The sequence below is a fragment of the Ornithodoros turicata genome, chromosome 1 (assembly GCF_037126465.1).
Source record: "Ornithodoros turicata isolate Travis chromosome 1, ASM3712646v1, whole genome shotgun sequence".
In the NCBI taxonomy this organism is placed as follows: domain Eukaryota; kingdom Metazoa; phylum Arthropoda; class Arachnida; order Ixodida; family Argasidae; genus Ornithodoros; species Ornithodoros turicata.
Window position 1 is genome coordinate 75,900,083 of NC_088201.1, and position 15,235 is coordinate 75,915,317.

Below are 15,235 nucleotides of genomic sequence, written 5' to 3' on the forward strand. Positions count from 1 at the left end.
CACAGTGGTTTATCCAGAATCCCAAGCATGGAGGAGTGTTGAAAAAAGTTCGGGGGGCGGGGGGTCATTATTATAGTTGCATCATTACCGACATGTGTCTACAGCTGCAATTGCAAGGGCACCTCCTGTAGGGGGTACTTCCACCTAGTATCTTGGGTATTTAAAGCATGTAGTAGTTACTATGGGAAAGGATTTGCGTATCCTGTTCACCGCGCGGACTGGTATAACGATTCTCTTGTTTTTTTCAAGTCTGTGCAACATCCATCTCACGAACTGTTGGTATGTAGTGTACGTATCTATTTCCTGTATGAGACACGCAAGCTTTGAACAAAGCTAAAGCTAGTAGGACGCCGAGTATTAATTCAGCTGCACTCGTTCTGAATAAGTGACGAACAATAACGAAAAGTTCAAAAAAAACTATTTTGTATTGAAACCAACCAGCATGATTGTGCACGAGACACGTACGCTTCTTACTTGTGAATATGAGCGCTAGGTTCGTGCTGCCCTCGAAGTTCTAAATATGCTACTTTAAGAGCAGCTCCTTGCAACATAAGCACTCGACTTCTTTCGGCATTATTATGCAATGAACCACTCCGGCCCCTTTACACGGCGCCGTCAAACATGAAATTTACACAAACTGTTCATGTGCTTCATCGTGATGGATGCTGAAAGCTCACCTAACAGTCTGTCGTTGGAACTTCCTCTTCATGCTGAAGTCGATTCGCGGCTCAACATTTCAAAAGCAAGGCCTCCAAACTCTGCTGCACGTAGCAGGTGCCTCTCAGCTGCTGAAAGGTAGCTGAAAAGCTGACTTGTCGACTCCGCTGTGCTTCCGCGTCCATATTGAAAAAGCACCCAGCAATACGGAAGTTGTGGAAACCACCCGAACTTCCGGTGTGGACTTTCCACCAATAAACGTCGCGGGCGTTTGACGTCATACACATGAGAAAACCACTGCATAATAGCTAGAGTTTTGCGCTGATCGCACGAGTTGAGGGCAGAAATCGAAACCGCTCTTCGGCTCCTTGTTTGGAATAGTTGGCGGCGCCGCAGAGACGAAACGTTTCAGTTGTAACTTGGAGGCACCATGTAGGTTCGTTATCCATACAAACAAAGACATTGACCAGGTTCTGGTCAGAGGCCCTTTAAGAACGTAGAAGTACGTAAAAGCGGCTTCTTTGCAACTTACGTAAAAGCAAGTGAAGCCTTCAGTCATCCGGTGGGGCATCTCTGCGGCATGCACCCGCGTGGGTATTCGCGTTTTCGACGACCTGTAGGTGGCGCATCTTAACTCCAACATGGCGGACGTATCCAGGTTGTCACTTAGTTTCGATTTTGAGATTGCTGAACTGCAATGTTGATTCTCGATGCGTTGAAGGTGAACGAGTATTAAACGCTGCTCATATACTTGTGGCAGCGGTAACCGAGTTGTCCAAAGAGAAGGCTATAGTTGTCGCGTATTATTTGCGAAGTTCCGGCGTGTTTGATCAACCACACTGCATGAAGGTGAATTTCACGTTTACCGCTTGCGAGGCCGAAATAGCAAGCAGCGAGTGTCCTCCGCTGCAGGAATGTCAGAGACATGCAAGCACACGATATCTGTGCTGATGCCCTCTTACAGATAAGATCTTCTAAGTGTGTAGCGCGTGTACGAATGTAGTTTAGAATTTACAGGGTAATGTTGCCCCATCCATGTGTCACTGATGCGTATCTTTTTGGGAAACCTTAACGAAACGTCGCATTCTTTCTGCATTCTTTCCCAAGCGCTTTGACCCGCTGATTCAAATGCACAGTTACAAAACTGACTTGTTATACGTTTTCGCGCTATCCCTTGCACTTTATTGCACATAATGGCTACTCAAGTTTGAAAAATATTGTTCTGTTTTGCCTAGACTAGGTTTTGCTTCCCTTCCTCACGTGAGTTGCACAGAAGTGTGCTTCAGAAAAAAAAAAAGAAAAAGAACGTTCATCAGATATGTAGGCAGTACCGCTCCAAGAGCTCTGCCATACACACATAAGCATTGGTGATGTAACAGGTTTGCTGATTTGGCGTCTCTGAATCCATCTCTTCCGATAATGCGTCAAAGTAGGCGGTGTTCCATGTGTGGAAAGAAGCAAACGTGAAAAGACAAACTGCTGTCCCCTCGGCGCGCATAGTCGCGTTGTGGCACAGAACAAAAGTCGTTTGGTTTAGTTTGCTGGTCGTTGTCTGTACTCTTTCCTTCATCCATGATTTCAACAGCAAAATACAGGTGCAGATCAGCGACCCATGCGAAAATCAGCAAGTTCTCCGCAAGTGAACGCGGGGTCGGCCGTGTCTACCTGGATCGGCTAGTCCCGAGTTTCACCGCTGTGCGGCGTCGATTTGGCGAAAAACGCGATGACATCCCTTACGCGCGATATCAGCTATTAGGAAACGCTTGTCGTGTCAAACACTGATATCGGCAGAGAAAGAGGACACTAGCACGTGAGATTCCGAGCCTGCGCATCTGCCTCACCACAGGCTTGCTACTAACTGGAATGGCACAACCGCCGCCTGTATTGTGGAACAGGCACAGGAATAATCTCCCTTCATGTTTTCGCAGAGGCTGTTCGGGTGCTCTGGCTTCGGGTGAGGAAAGCGCGTTATTGTTATGCCTGGAGCAGCGCCTCTGCTTACAACACGTTCATGTGCCTATACTTGGTCTGCACTGAAGCATAGCAAATAAGCGACAAACATCAAGTCCAACAACGTGCATTTATTTGTTGTACATGTTTCCCTGGTGAGCTCCACAGACGTTCGCACCGCAGGATGGCTTTACGATGCGCTTGCTGTCGTTGCCACCCGAGGCTTATGCCATGTCACCACCTAAAATGAAACAGACACTATTGAAAAGACTGGGCGCCAGTGACTTTGTTACAAAAAGGCTGAACAGAATATGAAATTACAAACTAATGACCTTCAACTTTTTACTTCTCTCAATATTTATGTACTTATCTGGGTACAGACAATATGTCATGCAAATAAAAGCTAGCTTAGCTTCCTTTAAGAGGCGGAAAACGATTTTTAAGCTGCTGCGTTTCTTGAAATTTTCCCTTAAGGTGTGCGAAGACGGCAGTCGCATACTCTGCTTGAGAACAGTGGTATTGCATCAGCGGGCGGGTTTAAAGCCGTGAGCTGTCATAGAAAATGTTGTGCGTATATGTCTGGTGGTGGTGGTGTTGTTGCCGAGACGTCTGATATGGCCGCATGATGCTCGGCACGGCTCTACTGTAGATCTACCCACTCTAAAGCTTCATTGATACTGTGTGAAAACGTTATTGACTTCAAGAAAGTATGTGAGACGACTGTTCACCATCCGATCGAAAGGTTTTCCCCAAACACCTGGTGAGTGCAATCGGTCTGCTACTAGTAGGATTAGATGGATCTTTGCCTTGTTTTAAGATTAGCACCACTGTTGCCATCTTCCAAGACGAGGGAACATTTCCTGCTGCCCAAACTCTGTTATATACAGGTCAAGCAATACTTTTTGTGACATAGGAGGTAGACGATCCACACGATCCTGGACCACGGACGGTGATCCTGGATCATGATAATGCTCCCATGAGTTCTGTAATATTGAAGGGTTGGTTTGTATGTTTTCGCGTCACCACCAGTGTTTAAAACCCATTGCTTTTCGGCTGCTTCCTTTATTTTAAGAAAATCACCGCTGTCGTGGGTAGAGCTGGATACAGTTTCGAAATGTTTACCCAGTGTGTCAGCCTGCTGCTGTAAGCTCTGACATGGAATGTCGTTATTGTGCAGAAGGCGAACAGCGAGGTTTGGGTATTCACCGCTCGGCAAGTTTTTTAAGAACTGTGCCAACATTTGCTTTCTTTGCTGGGACTAGCAAACCGCCGTAGCGCGGGCTAACATTTCCCTCATTTTTTTAAAAAATAATAAACTATATTCCCCCCTCGGAGGAAAACCCGGGGAAAAACGCATGTGCAACGGAGCCAGTTCAAGTGTGCCTTTGTGTACAAGCAACATGTGGGCGTGGGAGAAGTGGCACGTACTTATTTTCGGACGAAAATTCATGTTTCGTACAGCCACCAGGCCCTCGTCACTCTCTTGTCAACACAAGGTACCGGAAGTCAACCAATGCGGCACGCCAGATGGGCTGCACGTCTCCTGCAGTACAACTATACCATGGAGTATAAGAAAAGAGAAGATCATTTCGTAGCGGATGCCCTCTCTCGACTTACTTTACTTTGCAAGACAGAAGGTGTCCAGGAGGACACAGTGGAGGACGAGTTGTTGTGTTTAGTTGAGCAAGGATTGCCCTGCATCACCCTCAAAGAACTGCAGAACGCTATGGATGATGACGAAAACTGTACGAACCAAGCAAGCAATACGGCAACGCTATTGGTGGCCTCGTATGAACATTGAAATAGAGACGTACGTAAAGGATTGCCACATATATCGTGAGTTGGACAAGACTCCTCCCACACGCACGGCACCTCTGCAGCCGGTACCTTTCCCTTCCGGACCGTGGAAACAGCTGGGAGTCGACATTGTTGGGCCGTTTGACAACATGCCCGGCAGATATCGGTTCACAATCACAGCTGCGGACTACTTCAGCAAGTGGCCAGGGGTAGCTTTCGTTCCTCACGTCACCATAGACATTATCATCGAGTTCCTCATGAACATTTCCGTACGGGAAGGATATCCCGAAATTTTGGTTTCGGTCAACTCTACAGAGCAACGCAGCATGCAACCACTGGGTTGTCGCCATCAGAGCTGCTCCACCAAAGGCGCATGAGGTCCAAGTTAGACGTGGCAGGGTTTACCAATATGGACAGGGACATTGAGTTCGAGCTGGCAGCCTTACAAGAGCGTATCAAAAGGCACCAAGAACGCTCCAAATTTCATTTCTACGAATGCCATAGAGTGACGACTCCGAAATTCCACACAGACGACCACGTACGCGTCCATCTACAAGGACATTGCCCAAAAGGCGCTAGTGACTATGGTCCACCCATCGCCATGAGGGAAAAAGTGTTAGCGAGTTCCTACGTCATCAGGGCGAGATGGTGCGAAATGCATCTAAACTTGCGGCGTCCGGACTTTCTGAAAGGGCAACATCGGAGAGCAACCTACAGGGACTGGTGCCGCGCTCAGACGCTTCGAAAGAGCCCGGAGACCACCAGATCGTTTCCGGACTTCGTGACGTTTTCAAGAGAGGGAGTGTGTTGTGTGCCGGAAATGAAAAGGACAAAGTGGACGAAGGGACTGTCTCATGCGGGACGGATTTGCAGGCATTCTGCCTCGAGCCGGGTTAGGATATGGACGTGTTTTTTCAAATAAAGATACAATAGTATAGCCGCAAGGAATGAATGTAAGTTAATGTATGGTACAGGACGAAAAAATATCGAGATGTATCACCCGCCTTCCATTTCACTAAAAGCGCTAAAAACAGGACAACACACACACAAATTGCCACTTGTAACACACACAAGATACACACATTCAAACACCTGTTTTTTATGTACGCAGCAGGCACTTCCTCTCCCTCCCTGTCAAGGAAATGCTTTCTGAGCTAACACACGTTTCCCCTATCAACAAGACTTCCCTAATCTCCCGTTCCCTCAGTTTCCTATATCTCCCTCTAACCTTAGTTCTGTAATATATCTCATCACACACACAATCCCTAGAATGTAAGAACAGATTCCCTTGTCTTTCTTTCTAGTTATTTTCATGCTCCATTAAACGTGTGTTTAGACATTGGCTCGTCTGCCCAATATATGATTTACCACAGCCTAACGGAATTTCATAAACCACGTCTGTTACACACGGTACATTAGGCTGCTGACGCCTTACAACACCGTGCTTATAACACAGTCTAGCTTTTTGCTTTATTTATAATAGCTGGTATCGAGGCAAGCTTCATCTTGTGTCTACGTACAACATTTGCCTGAGATGTGATCTTGCCATTTTTTCAATCTATGCGATATCTCATGGATGTAGGGAATTACAACTATCCTATCCCTTCGTATTTGCCTATCCCTCCCTTTAGTAGTGAAATGATGTATCACCATCTCACTCACATGTGAAAGTAAATGAGCATGTACGAGGGGCATTCAAGTCAATCCGGGACTTTGTCTCCTGAGTGTACAAACGGCTCGCGATACTTCCCTTTCATCATTTTCATACGCGACAGGCCTCCGCGTTCACCACGTAGTGGTCCAAAGTTTGTGCAAGAACAGAAGACACGTGCTAGACAAGATGGCCGACAACGAGGTGAGCGCGCACATCCAACAGCGAATTGTCATGAAGTTTCTCGTGAATGAAGGCGTAAAGTCATCTGAAATTCACAGAAGACTTTAGGCCCAGTATGGCCACGATACACTTAGCTGCAGCAAAGCGTTTGAGTGGTGCAAATGGTTCCGAGACGGCCGTACATCAGTGCAGGACGATCCAGGCCAGGGCGGCTCAGAGCCCAGTGTCAGAGTTCCTGAGAACATCCAACTTGTGGAGCGCCTGATCCTCAAGGACCGACGGATAACATGTCTCGAACTGGCTCGAAAGACGGACCTTTCCGTGGGAACGTTGAACACTATCATATCAAAAACGAAGAAATTCCCAATGCAAACACAAAAGGCGTGCAGCATTGAGTCTACATTTTGCATGAAAATCAACATAATAACATTCCACAACACTAAATCCATTTCCAACCTGTAAACTACGATTCCTTGTTTCACAGTGGTTCCACATATGTTTTTCTTTTGTGGGTTAACCATCTTCGTGGCGTTTAATGTCATTATAAGGGACCGCGTGTGGTACCAGCTTCGTAAATAATGGTATTCGAGATTCGAATGACACTAGATGATAATATCATTTTTTGTGCCGGCGTGGCAGGGGTGTAAAACAAGATTAGTCCATGAAGATTCTCATGAAGACCCGGCGTATTTACCTCTCCTTATTTTTCTTCTCTAACTCTCATCTAATGTACCTCTCGTTTTCTTTGCTGTACCGCCGTAGCCGTGGTAAATGTATTGTATATATGTTACACGCTAATTGGGCTACAACAATGAAATTGTACGTGTGATGCTGATATGACGATGAGTTTGCGAACGGTGCATTCCCGCGATTATACGGAAATATGTTGACATTTACCGCAGACGAAGTGGCACTCCTCCCTCGAAGGGAAATAGTTGTTGCTCGATCGACAACCCGCTATTCGCTCGCACCTTTTGGTCTCAGGGTCGAAGAAGGACACCTCTTCTGGGTTGTTGCAGTTTACTGTAGTAGGTTTAGCACCCTTGCATGATTCGTCGGGGACACTTGGACGGGCTGCGTAATGAATTAGAGACGTTAAGTTTCCCATCGTGACATGATTGAACAGTGATGGTGCTACATTACACGGTCCATTTATGCCATAGTGATACCACAGCATTTATGTTAAGCATCAGAGAAAGTAGTAGCAAATGAGGAAGCTGTTCTATCAATATAATAATAAAATAAAGTGCTCATTGTTACTTTCTAAGCAAACAAATGTCCGCGCGAATAATGTTGTTCTCAAGGCAAGACCCTTGCTGAATTTAACGTGCTATATGGTGGAAGACGTGCAGCATATGCCCACACGTACTTACGCAGGAACAGGGCTGTCAGAGGGGAAAAAATGGGTGGGTTGTACAAGAAACACCATCTCATTGATTTCCGTGAAACGAAACGAACCAAACGAAACAAAGAGACATGCACATTATGCACATTTATGCGTCCAGCTTGTCAAGTATATCCAATGCTGCGATGTCGGGCACGAATAGGCGGTTTCAGAAATTGTACCGATATCCCGCCAGGGGCAGGGTTCGTTACCGAATATATTATTGTTTCCGGTTCCGTTTCCGGTAACTGAAAAGCTCGGCTTTTCGTTTCCGTTTCTGGACTATTTTCGGTAGCGGTTTCTGTGTCCGTTCCCTTTTACGAATTTCGTTTCCGTTTCCGATGTAATTTCGGTACTGGTTTCTGTTTCTCATCCGGAACTCGTACTGCCTGGTTTAGGCTTTTTCATGTCAGGTATTCTATTGACATTATGGCTGCAAAAAGGACAGCCACACCCAAGGGCGGATCCAGACCCTCGGTTTGTGGAGTGGGGGGCGGTTTCATTGTCGGAGCGCGTAATTGGGAGGGGGGAGAGGGAATTCCAATGTATAAACTGACGTTTGGGGAGGCGATCGCTCACCCCCCCCCCCTCTTGGACCCACCACTGGCGCACCAAACACAAACAATAAAGACTTTAATGCAAAGTTCGTGACGAATCTTATACGCCGCAAGTAGATGCCTCTCTAGGTTGGGGAAATACATGCCTTTAAGTTTCAAATGCCTCCGCTCGTGCGCAAAAATAACACGTTATCCAAAACTTCTGCGTTATCCAAAACTCCTTCTTGCTGCGCAGTGGGCTCAATACGAAAGAAAGATTTTTATTTATTTTTTTATTGCGTGTTAGCGCCGCGAAGCCGAAAGAAAGTCCCGAAAATAAACGAATCAATGAATGAATGATGACTGGAAGAATAGTGCGGATATATATAATTTTCATATTAACGCGAAAACACCGATGGAAACGTCCTGCGAATTTGGTTCCCGTTAACGTTACCACTTTTGAATTTCATTTCCGTTTCGGTTTCTGGTAGTGGAAACTAAATCAATTTCGTTTCCGTTCGCATTTTCGTTTCCTGTTGAATTTCGGTAATTACTGTTTCTCGTTTCCCTTTCCGGTACACTCTTAGAAATGAACTTCCCCACATAGCACGCTCCTAGCCAACCATCATCCCGAATGACAACGTTCTTGCCCCTGATTTGTTGAAAACGGGAGGAGGAGCCTATTTTGTGCCATTATGCACGACACAAAATAGGCTCCTCCTCCCGTTTTCAACAAATCTAGGGCGAGAACGTTGTCATACGGGGTGATGGTTGGCTAGGAGCGTGCTATGTGGTGAAGTTCATTTTTAAGAGTGTAGCCAACCCTGACCAGGGGGCAACGTGTCGCTTGTCCAGCATCTCGGGAATTGGAGTTCACGCGAGCGAGAGAAATGATCAAATGATTTCGGTTCCCCTCTCCTCCACCTCTCACAAATTTCAGGCATAGAAATCTTACGGTTGCGTTGCCGCGGCAACGCTGGATGATTCAATATGGCGCTCCCCTCGCCCCTACGTCCCAGTTTCGGATGTTTCCTTCAAGCATGCTCCTAAAGACCTCCATGGTTTCAGTGGTATAGACGTTAGAGACGCCTCAGCTGGCGATCAACGTAGGAGCATCAGGGTAAAGTTGTCGGGGCCACCGGAACGAACGCAACGTGTTCGTGACTCAATTAGCATGACATGTTTAGACTCCACACGATACGACTCGATTCGACGCGATTAGCTGTCGTAGGAGCATCAGGGTAAAGTTGTCGGGGCCACCGGAACGAACGCAACGTGTTCGTGACTCAATTAGCATGACATGTTTAGACTCCACACGATACGACTCGATTCGACGCGATTAGCTGTCGAGTGGCAGCAGTATACGTACGGTATTTCAGGTGCAACGTTATCGATGGCGCCTACCACCACACTGTTCGTTATCTTTCTGTGCAATCACCTTCTAGAACCTTCTACAATGACGGTTACCTTTTATACTTATATCTCTTATGAAATCTTGGAGCCAACGTTATATTTCCCACACTTTGAGGGAAAGTAGCTTTTCAATTGACGTTGATTTCAATAGATCTGTTCACTTTTGGACAAATTCCAATGGCAACGGCAATGGGGCAGTGTACCGCCATAACGGCGGGGAACGACCCACCACATCATCATCCCATTTATGTGTGTGTGTGTGGATACATTCCAAAAAGATCAGGATAAAATTGAGTGGATAAAATAAATAAAACAACACCAGATAAAATCCATGTGGATTAAATCCAGACAGGTGCGCTCGCTCCCGAACGACACGTTCGCGCTACCGACACGAATCGGAATAAGGTCGGATTTCTTAAAAGTGAGAGTCGTGTGTGACACTTTGCATTTACGCTAAACGTCACAAATTCCCGCTCACTCTTCGGATCCGGAGTGCTGGTCATGTGGTGTAGCGCGCTCTGGTGCAACGCTTTCTTAATGATAATGTTCACTTGTTTTGCAACGGGATATGCTACATGAGCGTGTTCCAGTATGACGGCTAAGTATTCAGCGTCCGCGCTTAAGTTGTGCCGGTTGGAAAAGTGAGTACTTGCGATCTGATGGCGTAGCAGTTTAATTTTTGCTAGCCAATTGAAACACTTTGTAATCAAATTCACCAGAAGAGTGCCAGGAACAACAGCAACGACAGCTACACAATGGAGATGACACAAGGCATTTCACCTCAGGGGTTCTCATTACATGTGAGTCATTATATGAATTAGATGGGAATTAAATGGGTGGACCACACACACGTACGCATATATAACAGGTGACCATGAGGCACACACCCAGGGCATGCGTCAGCGCCACCGAGTGGATATAACAGGAGCTATTTACTGCACAATGGCTGACGACAACTACAGTTCAGTCAAGCCGACAAGTCTGCTCGCGATAGCTGTCCCCTAGTATGCGACAAATAACAATATCACACTATTTGTGAAACATTTGGAACAATGGCTGTGGCTGTCATGAGCTCCGCAAGTGATTGAAGGCGGACGGAGTTCACACAAAGTTATGACAGAGCGAGTACACTGTTAAAACAGAACTTCACCACATAGCACGTTCCTAGCCAACCATCATACCGAATGATATCATTCTGTGTCATGATTTGTTCAAAACAGGGGGGAGGCGCCTATCTGGGACAAGATAATCTGTCCCAGATAGGCGCCTCCTCCCATTTTCAACAAATCAATGCACAGAATGATATCATTCGGTGTGATGGTTGGCTAGGAGCGTGCAATGTGGTGAAGTTCTGTTTTAACAGTGTAGAGTGGTGCACTCTAAAAACAGAGCTTCACCACATAGCACGCTGTGCGCCAACCATTGCCACGAATGATAGAGTTATCACTTCTGATTCGAGGAGAGAGGGGCGTACGCCTTTTTCTGGCAATTTGGATATATGGTAATTGCCACAAAAATACGTACGCCTCCCTCTCTCTTCGAATCAAAAGCGATAACGCTATCATTCGGAGCAATGGTTAGTGCGCAGCGTGCTATGCGGTGAAGCTGTTTTTAGAGTGTGGGAGAAGAGTGCCAGAGTTTCTCCAAGGCTTGAGATATTCTCTGCCCTCTGCGACCGTATTCATACTTTTCTTCACAAAACACCGGCAATACGAACTCGAAAGGTCTGGTGGCGTTTTGAAGACAGCGCGTAAAACAATAAAAGCCCCAACATTCCGGATTAAACAACTGAGTAAAACGTATTCCTGTTAAAACCAGTTCCTCTCAGCTTCTACGGATTCCTGTTCTACACGTCTACTATCCCGTTCGCTGTAAAACTTCGAATGTAGCTTCACGTCAATGCAACTAACTGTTTCCCACATTTGTTCGGCGTAAGTTGGGACGAAATGTCCCTAGCCCTCCGATGTGAAATATCATTATTTGCTTGACTGCTGTCTAGCTCTTAATAAAATCTCTGCAGAGTGTGACAAAAGGGTACAAACAAACAAAGCGTGTTAAACAGCAACCAGAGCTCATTTTATCATAGAAATCATAGCAAGTATGACAAAAAGAAAAAGAAAGAAAAACGAAGAAATTCGTAATGCAAACACAAAAGGCGTGCAGCATTGTGTCTACATTTTGCATCAAAATCAACATAATAACATTCCACAACACTAAATCCATTTCCAACCTGTAAACTGCGATTCCTTTTTTCACAGTGGTTCCACACATGTTTTTCTTTTGTGAGTTAACCATCTTCGTGGCGTTTAATGTAATTATAAAGGACCTCGTGTGGTACCAGCTTCGTAAATAATGCTATTCAAGATTCGAATGACACTAGATGATAATATCATTTTTTGTGCCGGCGTGGCAGGGGTGTAAAACAAGATTAGTCCATGAAGATTCTCATGAAGACCCGGCGTATTTACCTCTCCTTATTTTTCTTCTCTAACTCTCATCTAATGTACCTCTCGTTTTCTTTGCTGTATCGCCGTAGCCATGGTAAATGTATTGCATATATTTTACACGCTAATTTTGCTACAACAATCAAATTGTACGTGTGATACTGACATGATGATGAGTTTGCGAACAGTGCATTCCCGCGATTATACGGAAATATGTTGACATTTACCGCAGGTGTAACGGCAGTGCTGCTCCGAAATGAAAATGTTGTCGCTCGTTGCACAACCGTTTGCTTCCTGGCACGTTCTGCTCTCAGGGTCGAAGAAGAACATATCTTGTGGGTCTTCGCAGTTTACTGTAGTAGGTTTAGTACCATTGCATTGTCCGTTGAGCTCATCATCCTGGCCTCCTCCACGGACTGCGTAATGAATTAGAGACGTTAAGTTTCCCATCGTGACATGATTGAACAGTGATGGTGCTACTATACACGGTCCATTTGTGTCATAGTGATTCCACAGCATTTATGTTAAGCATCAGAGAAAATATAATGGCGTAGCAAATGAGGACGCTGTTCTATCAATATAATAATAAAATAAAGTGCTCATTGTTACTTTGTAAGCAAACAATACGAACTCGAAAGCTCTGGGGGCGTTTTGAAGACAGCGCGTAAAACAATAAAAGCCGCAACATTCCAGCAAGTCAATTAATGTTCTTGGCGCAACTGTCACACCACACAATGGGAAACTGTATTACACAACAACGTTTTAGTAGTCAACAGTGTAGAGATTACATTCAGCATAAAGCAACGAACATGCTAACCCTCTTGAATCTGGAGCCAACGCCTCCAGCCGACACCACACTGTTAAAACAGAACTTCACCACATTGCACGCTCCTAGCCAACCATCCATATGATGGTTGGCTAGGAACGTGCTATGTGGTGAAGTTCTGTTTTAACAGTGCAGAGGATATGGTGACAGACATATGCTCGTCACAACTACCCCAAGCAGAGAACTTTCGAATCCGTAATATTATGGTAAATTGTCGGTACGATCTTGCAATGACAGGGATCCCACGGGAAATTCAAGCAATGCTCCACAGGCTCCAAACTGCACTGTTAAAACAGAACTTCACCACATAGCACGTTCCTAGCCAACCATCATACCGAATGATATCATTCTGTGTCATGATTTGTTCAAAACAGGGGGGAGGCGCCTATCTGGGAAAAGATAATCTGTCCCAGATAGGCGCCTCCTCCCATTTTCAACAAATCAATGCACAGAATGATATCATTCGGTGTGATGGTTGGCTAGGAGCGTGCAATGTGGTGAAGTTCTGTTTTAACAGTGTGGTTCAGCACTAACGCGACGCTGCTCAATATTGACGCCCTGGACGACGCGAAATGCACGAACTGTCATAAGCCTGAAGCCATCGAGCAGAAACTAAAGCAGTGCGTACGAAGGGAAGCGCCACAAAATTCCCACCAGACTGCAAGAATACACTCTGTAGGCCAGTAGCGTAGGCAGCAAAATATTTCGGGATGGGTTCCACGGAAACTTCACGTGGGGGAGAGCACGGGGATTTCACACGAGGATACCACCCTCGTTTTCCTCTCCCAAATGCACTACCAAGGTGCAACTTCAGGGGAGGGGGTTGAACCCCCGCACCCCTCCTCTGGCTCCGCCACTGCTGCAGGCCATTGTACAGCCCAGTCGGCCATTGGCGCTGTCCGCGAGGCCCAAGCGGCGTCATAATTTAGGACACACTTTTCGCTTTGGAGTGTGGAACAACCATCGAGCCTACCTACTTCACACCTTCATCTCACCTTCTTCATCACCTCGTCATGATTTTGAGCTACGGTCGCGACGATACAAACAGCTGCGGGGCGAACAAACGGAAAGCTGCCACCACCGCCACCAATTCCTTCCTCTTCCGTACCGACCAGAGGGGTATTCGCTATGGCGCGTTACGCGCCTTGCACATAATGGTGTCCAGTGGCGGACGAGAATGTCATTGATTTCAGAACCAGAAGGTGTCAGGAGTCACCTCAAAACAACGTTACATGTTTGGCGTGTGTAACGCAATAACCTAAGCAATAACGGAGCTATCAAGACCATTCTTTCGAATGGGAGGTACCGTCGAACGGACGCTTCATGTGGTTGGCGCTCACGAATGTTATTAAATGTGATAGAAGCGAACCCACTTTTTTTTTCTTTTTTTTTTGAGGCAGGGTATGTCACAGCGTAAGACCTGGGTTCATTGGCTGCTTTTAGGAGATCACGTGTGTGGTGATAACGCCGATACTCGACGATACTCGAGCTGCTGCTGTGCTGTCAAGAAGAGGAATGAAGACGTTCGTATAAGGGAAGGCTCGCTACCGTTTTAATGACAGTAACGATATGTTCGTACTTTATGTCAATTATGTCTTTGTGCTTTCCGCATACCACGAAACACTACTCATCAAGATGCTGCATTAATTCATCGAATGCCACTCGATGTTACTTTTGCAGCTCAGTGGCATTACCGCTTGAAGCAAGTTGACTACCCCAGATGCTGTCACTGCGGTGCTCTAGAAGATCTAGAGCACATTCTTTTTCATTGCCCACACTACCAACCTAACCGAACCGCGCTCTACGGGTCTCTTAACCATCTGGACTCTCGCCCCCCTCCTCCCTCTCATTGCACAGAATGATACCGTTATCATACCTGATTCGTGGAAAGCACAAAACGTATGCTTTTTTTGTGACAATTATCATAACTACGTAAGTGTCACAAAAAGGTGTACGCCTCCTATTTTCAACAAATCAGGTAAGATAACAATGTCATTCGAGTTTATGGTTGGCGAGGAGCGTGCTATGCAGTAACGTTCTGTTTTAAAAGTGCAGGGTACAATAATTTTAAAGTACAAAGAACAAGGCTACATACCAGAAGCTGCCCCAACAGCGAGGACAATCATCATGTAAAACATCATTCTGTTGTCTCTAGGATTACAGAGCTTCGATGCGTGCCGACTCCCCAAGGTCTTTTTCCCTTGTTGTGAGGTAAAAACAACGCGGTCGCGATTGTATTTAAGGAGCGTACGCCTACACTCGTATAGCAATTAGTTAGAAACACCTGTATTGAAATATTCGCAGTTAATAATTGTCCAAAGTTTATGACATAATGAATTAGCTATAACATCAATTTTAATTATCCTGTCACGCTCTTCATACGATGGAAATTAA

The 15,235-nt window shown here is 45.8% G+C and overlaps 1 protein-coding gene across 1 annotated transcript; it reads right to left on the reverse strand.

Moving 5' to 3' along the window:
- Window positions 1–2,723: 2,723 nt before the first annotated feature.
- On the reverse strand, window positions 2,724–15,034 carry LOC135401087 (uncharacterized). The gene is made up of 4 exons (XM_064633258.1): window positions 14,937–15,034; window positions 12,243–12,431; window positions 7,136–7,312; window positions 2,724–2,848 (listed from the first exon to the last, which is right to left on the reverse strand). Exons 1-4 carry the CDS (start codon window positions 14,980–14,982, stop codon window positions 2,832–2,834), a joined length of 429 nt encoding a protein of 142 aa, XP_064489328.1. The 5' UTR covers window positions 14,983–15,034; the 3' UTR covers window positions 2,724–2,831.
- Window positions 15,035–15,235: the final 201 nt, after the last annotated feature.

Coding starts and splice junctions, on each gene's coding strand:
- LOC135401087 (XM_064633258.1), bottom strand. CDS start 14,982: ATGATGTTTTACATGATGATTGTCCTCGCTGTTGGGGCAGCTTCTG. Junction 12,432..14,936: donor CGCTGTTGGGGCAGCTTCTG/GTATGTAGCCTT, acceptor TTCATTACGCAG/TCCGTGGAGGAGGCCAGGAT. Junction 7,313..12,242: donor GCACTGCCGTTACACCTGCG/GTAAATGTCAAC, acceptor TTCATTACGCAG/CCCGTCCAAGTGTCCCCGAC.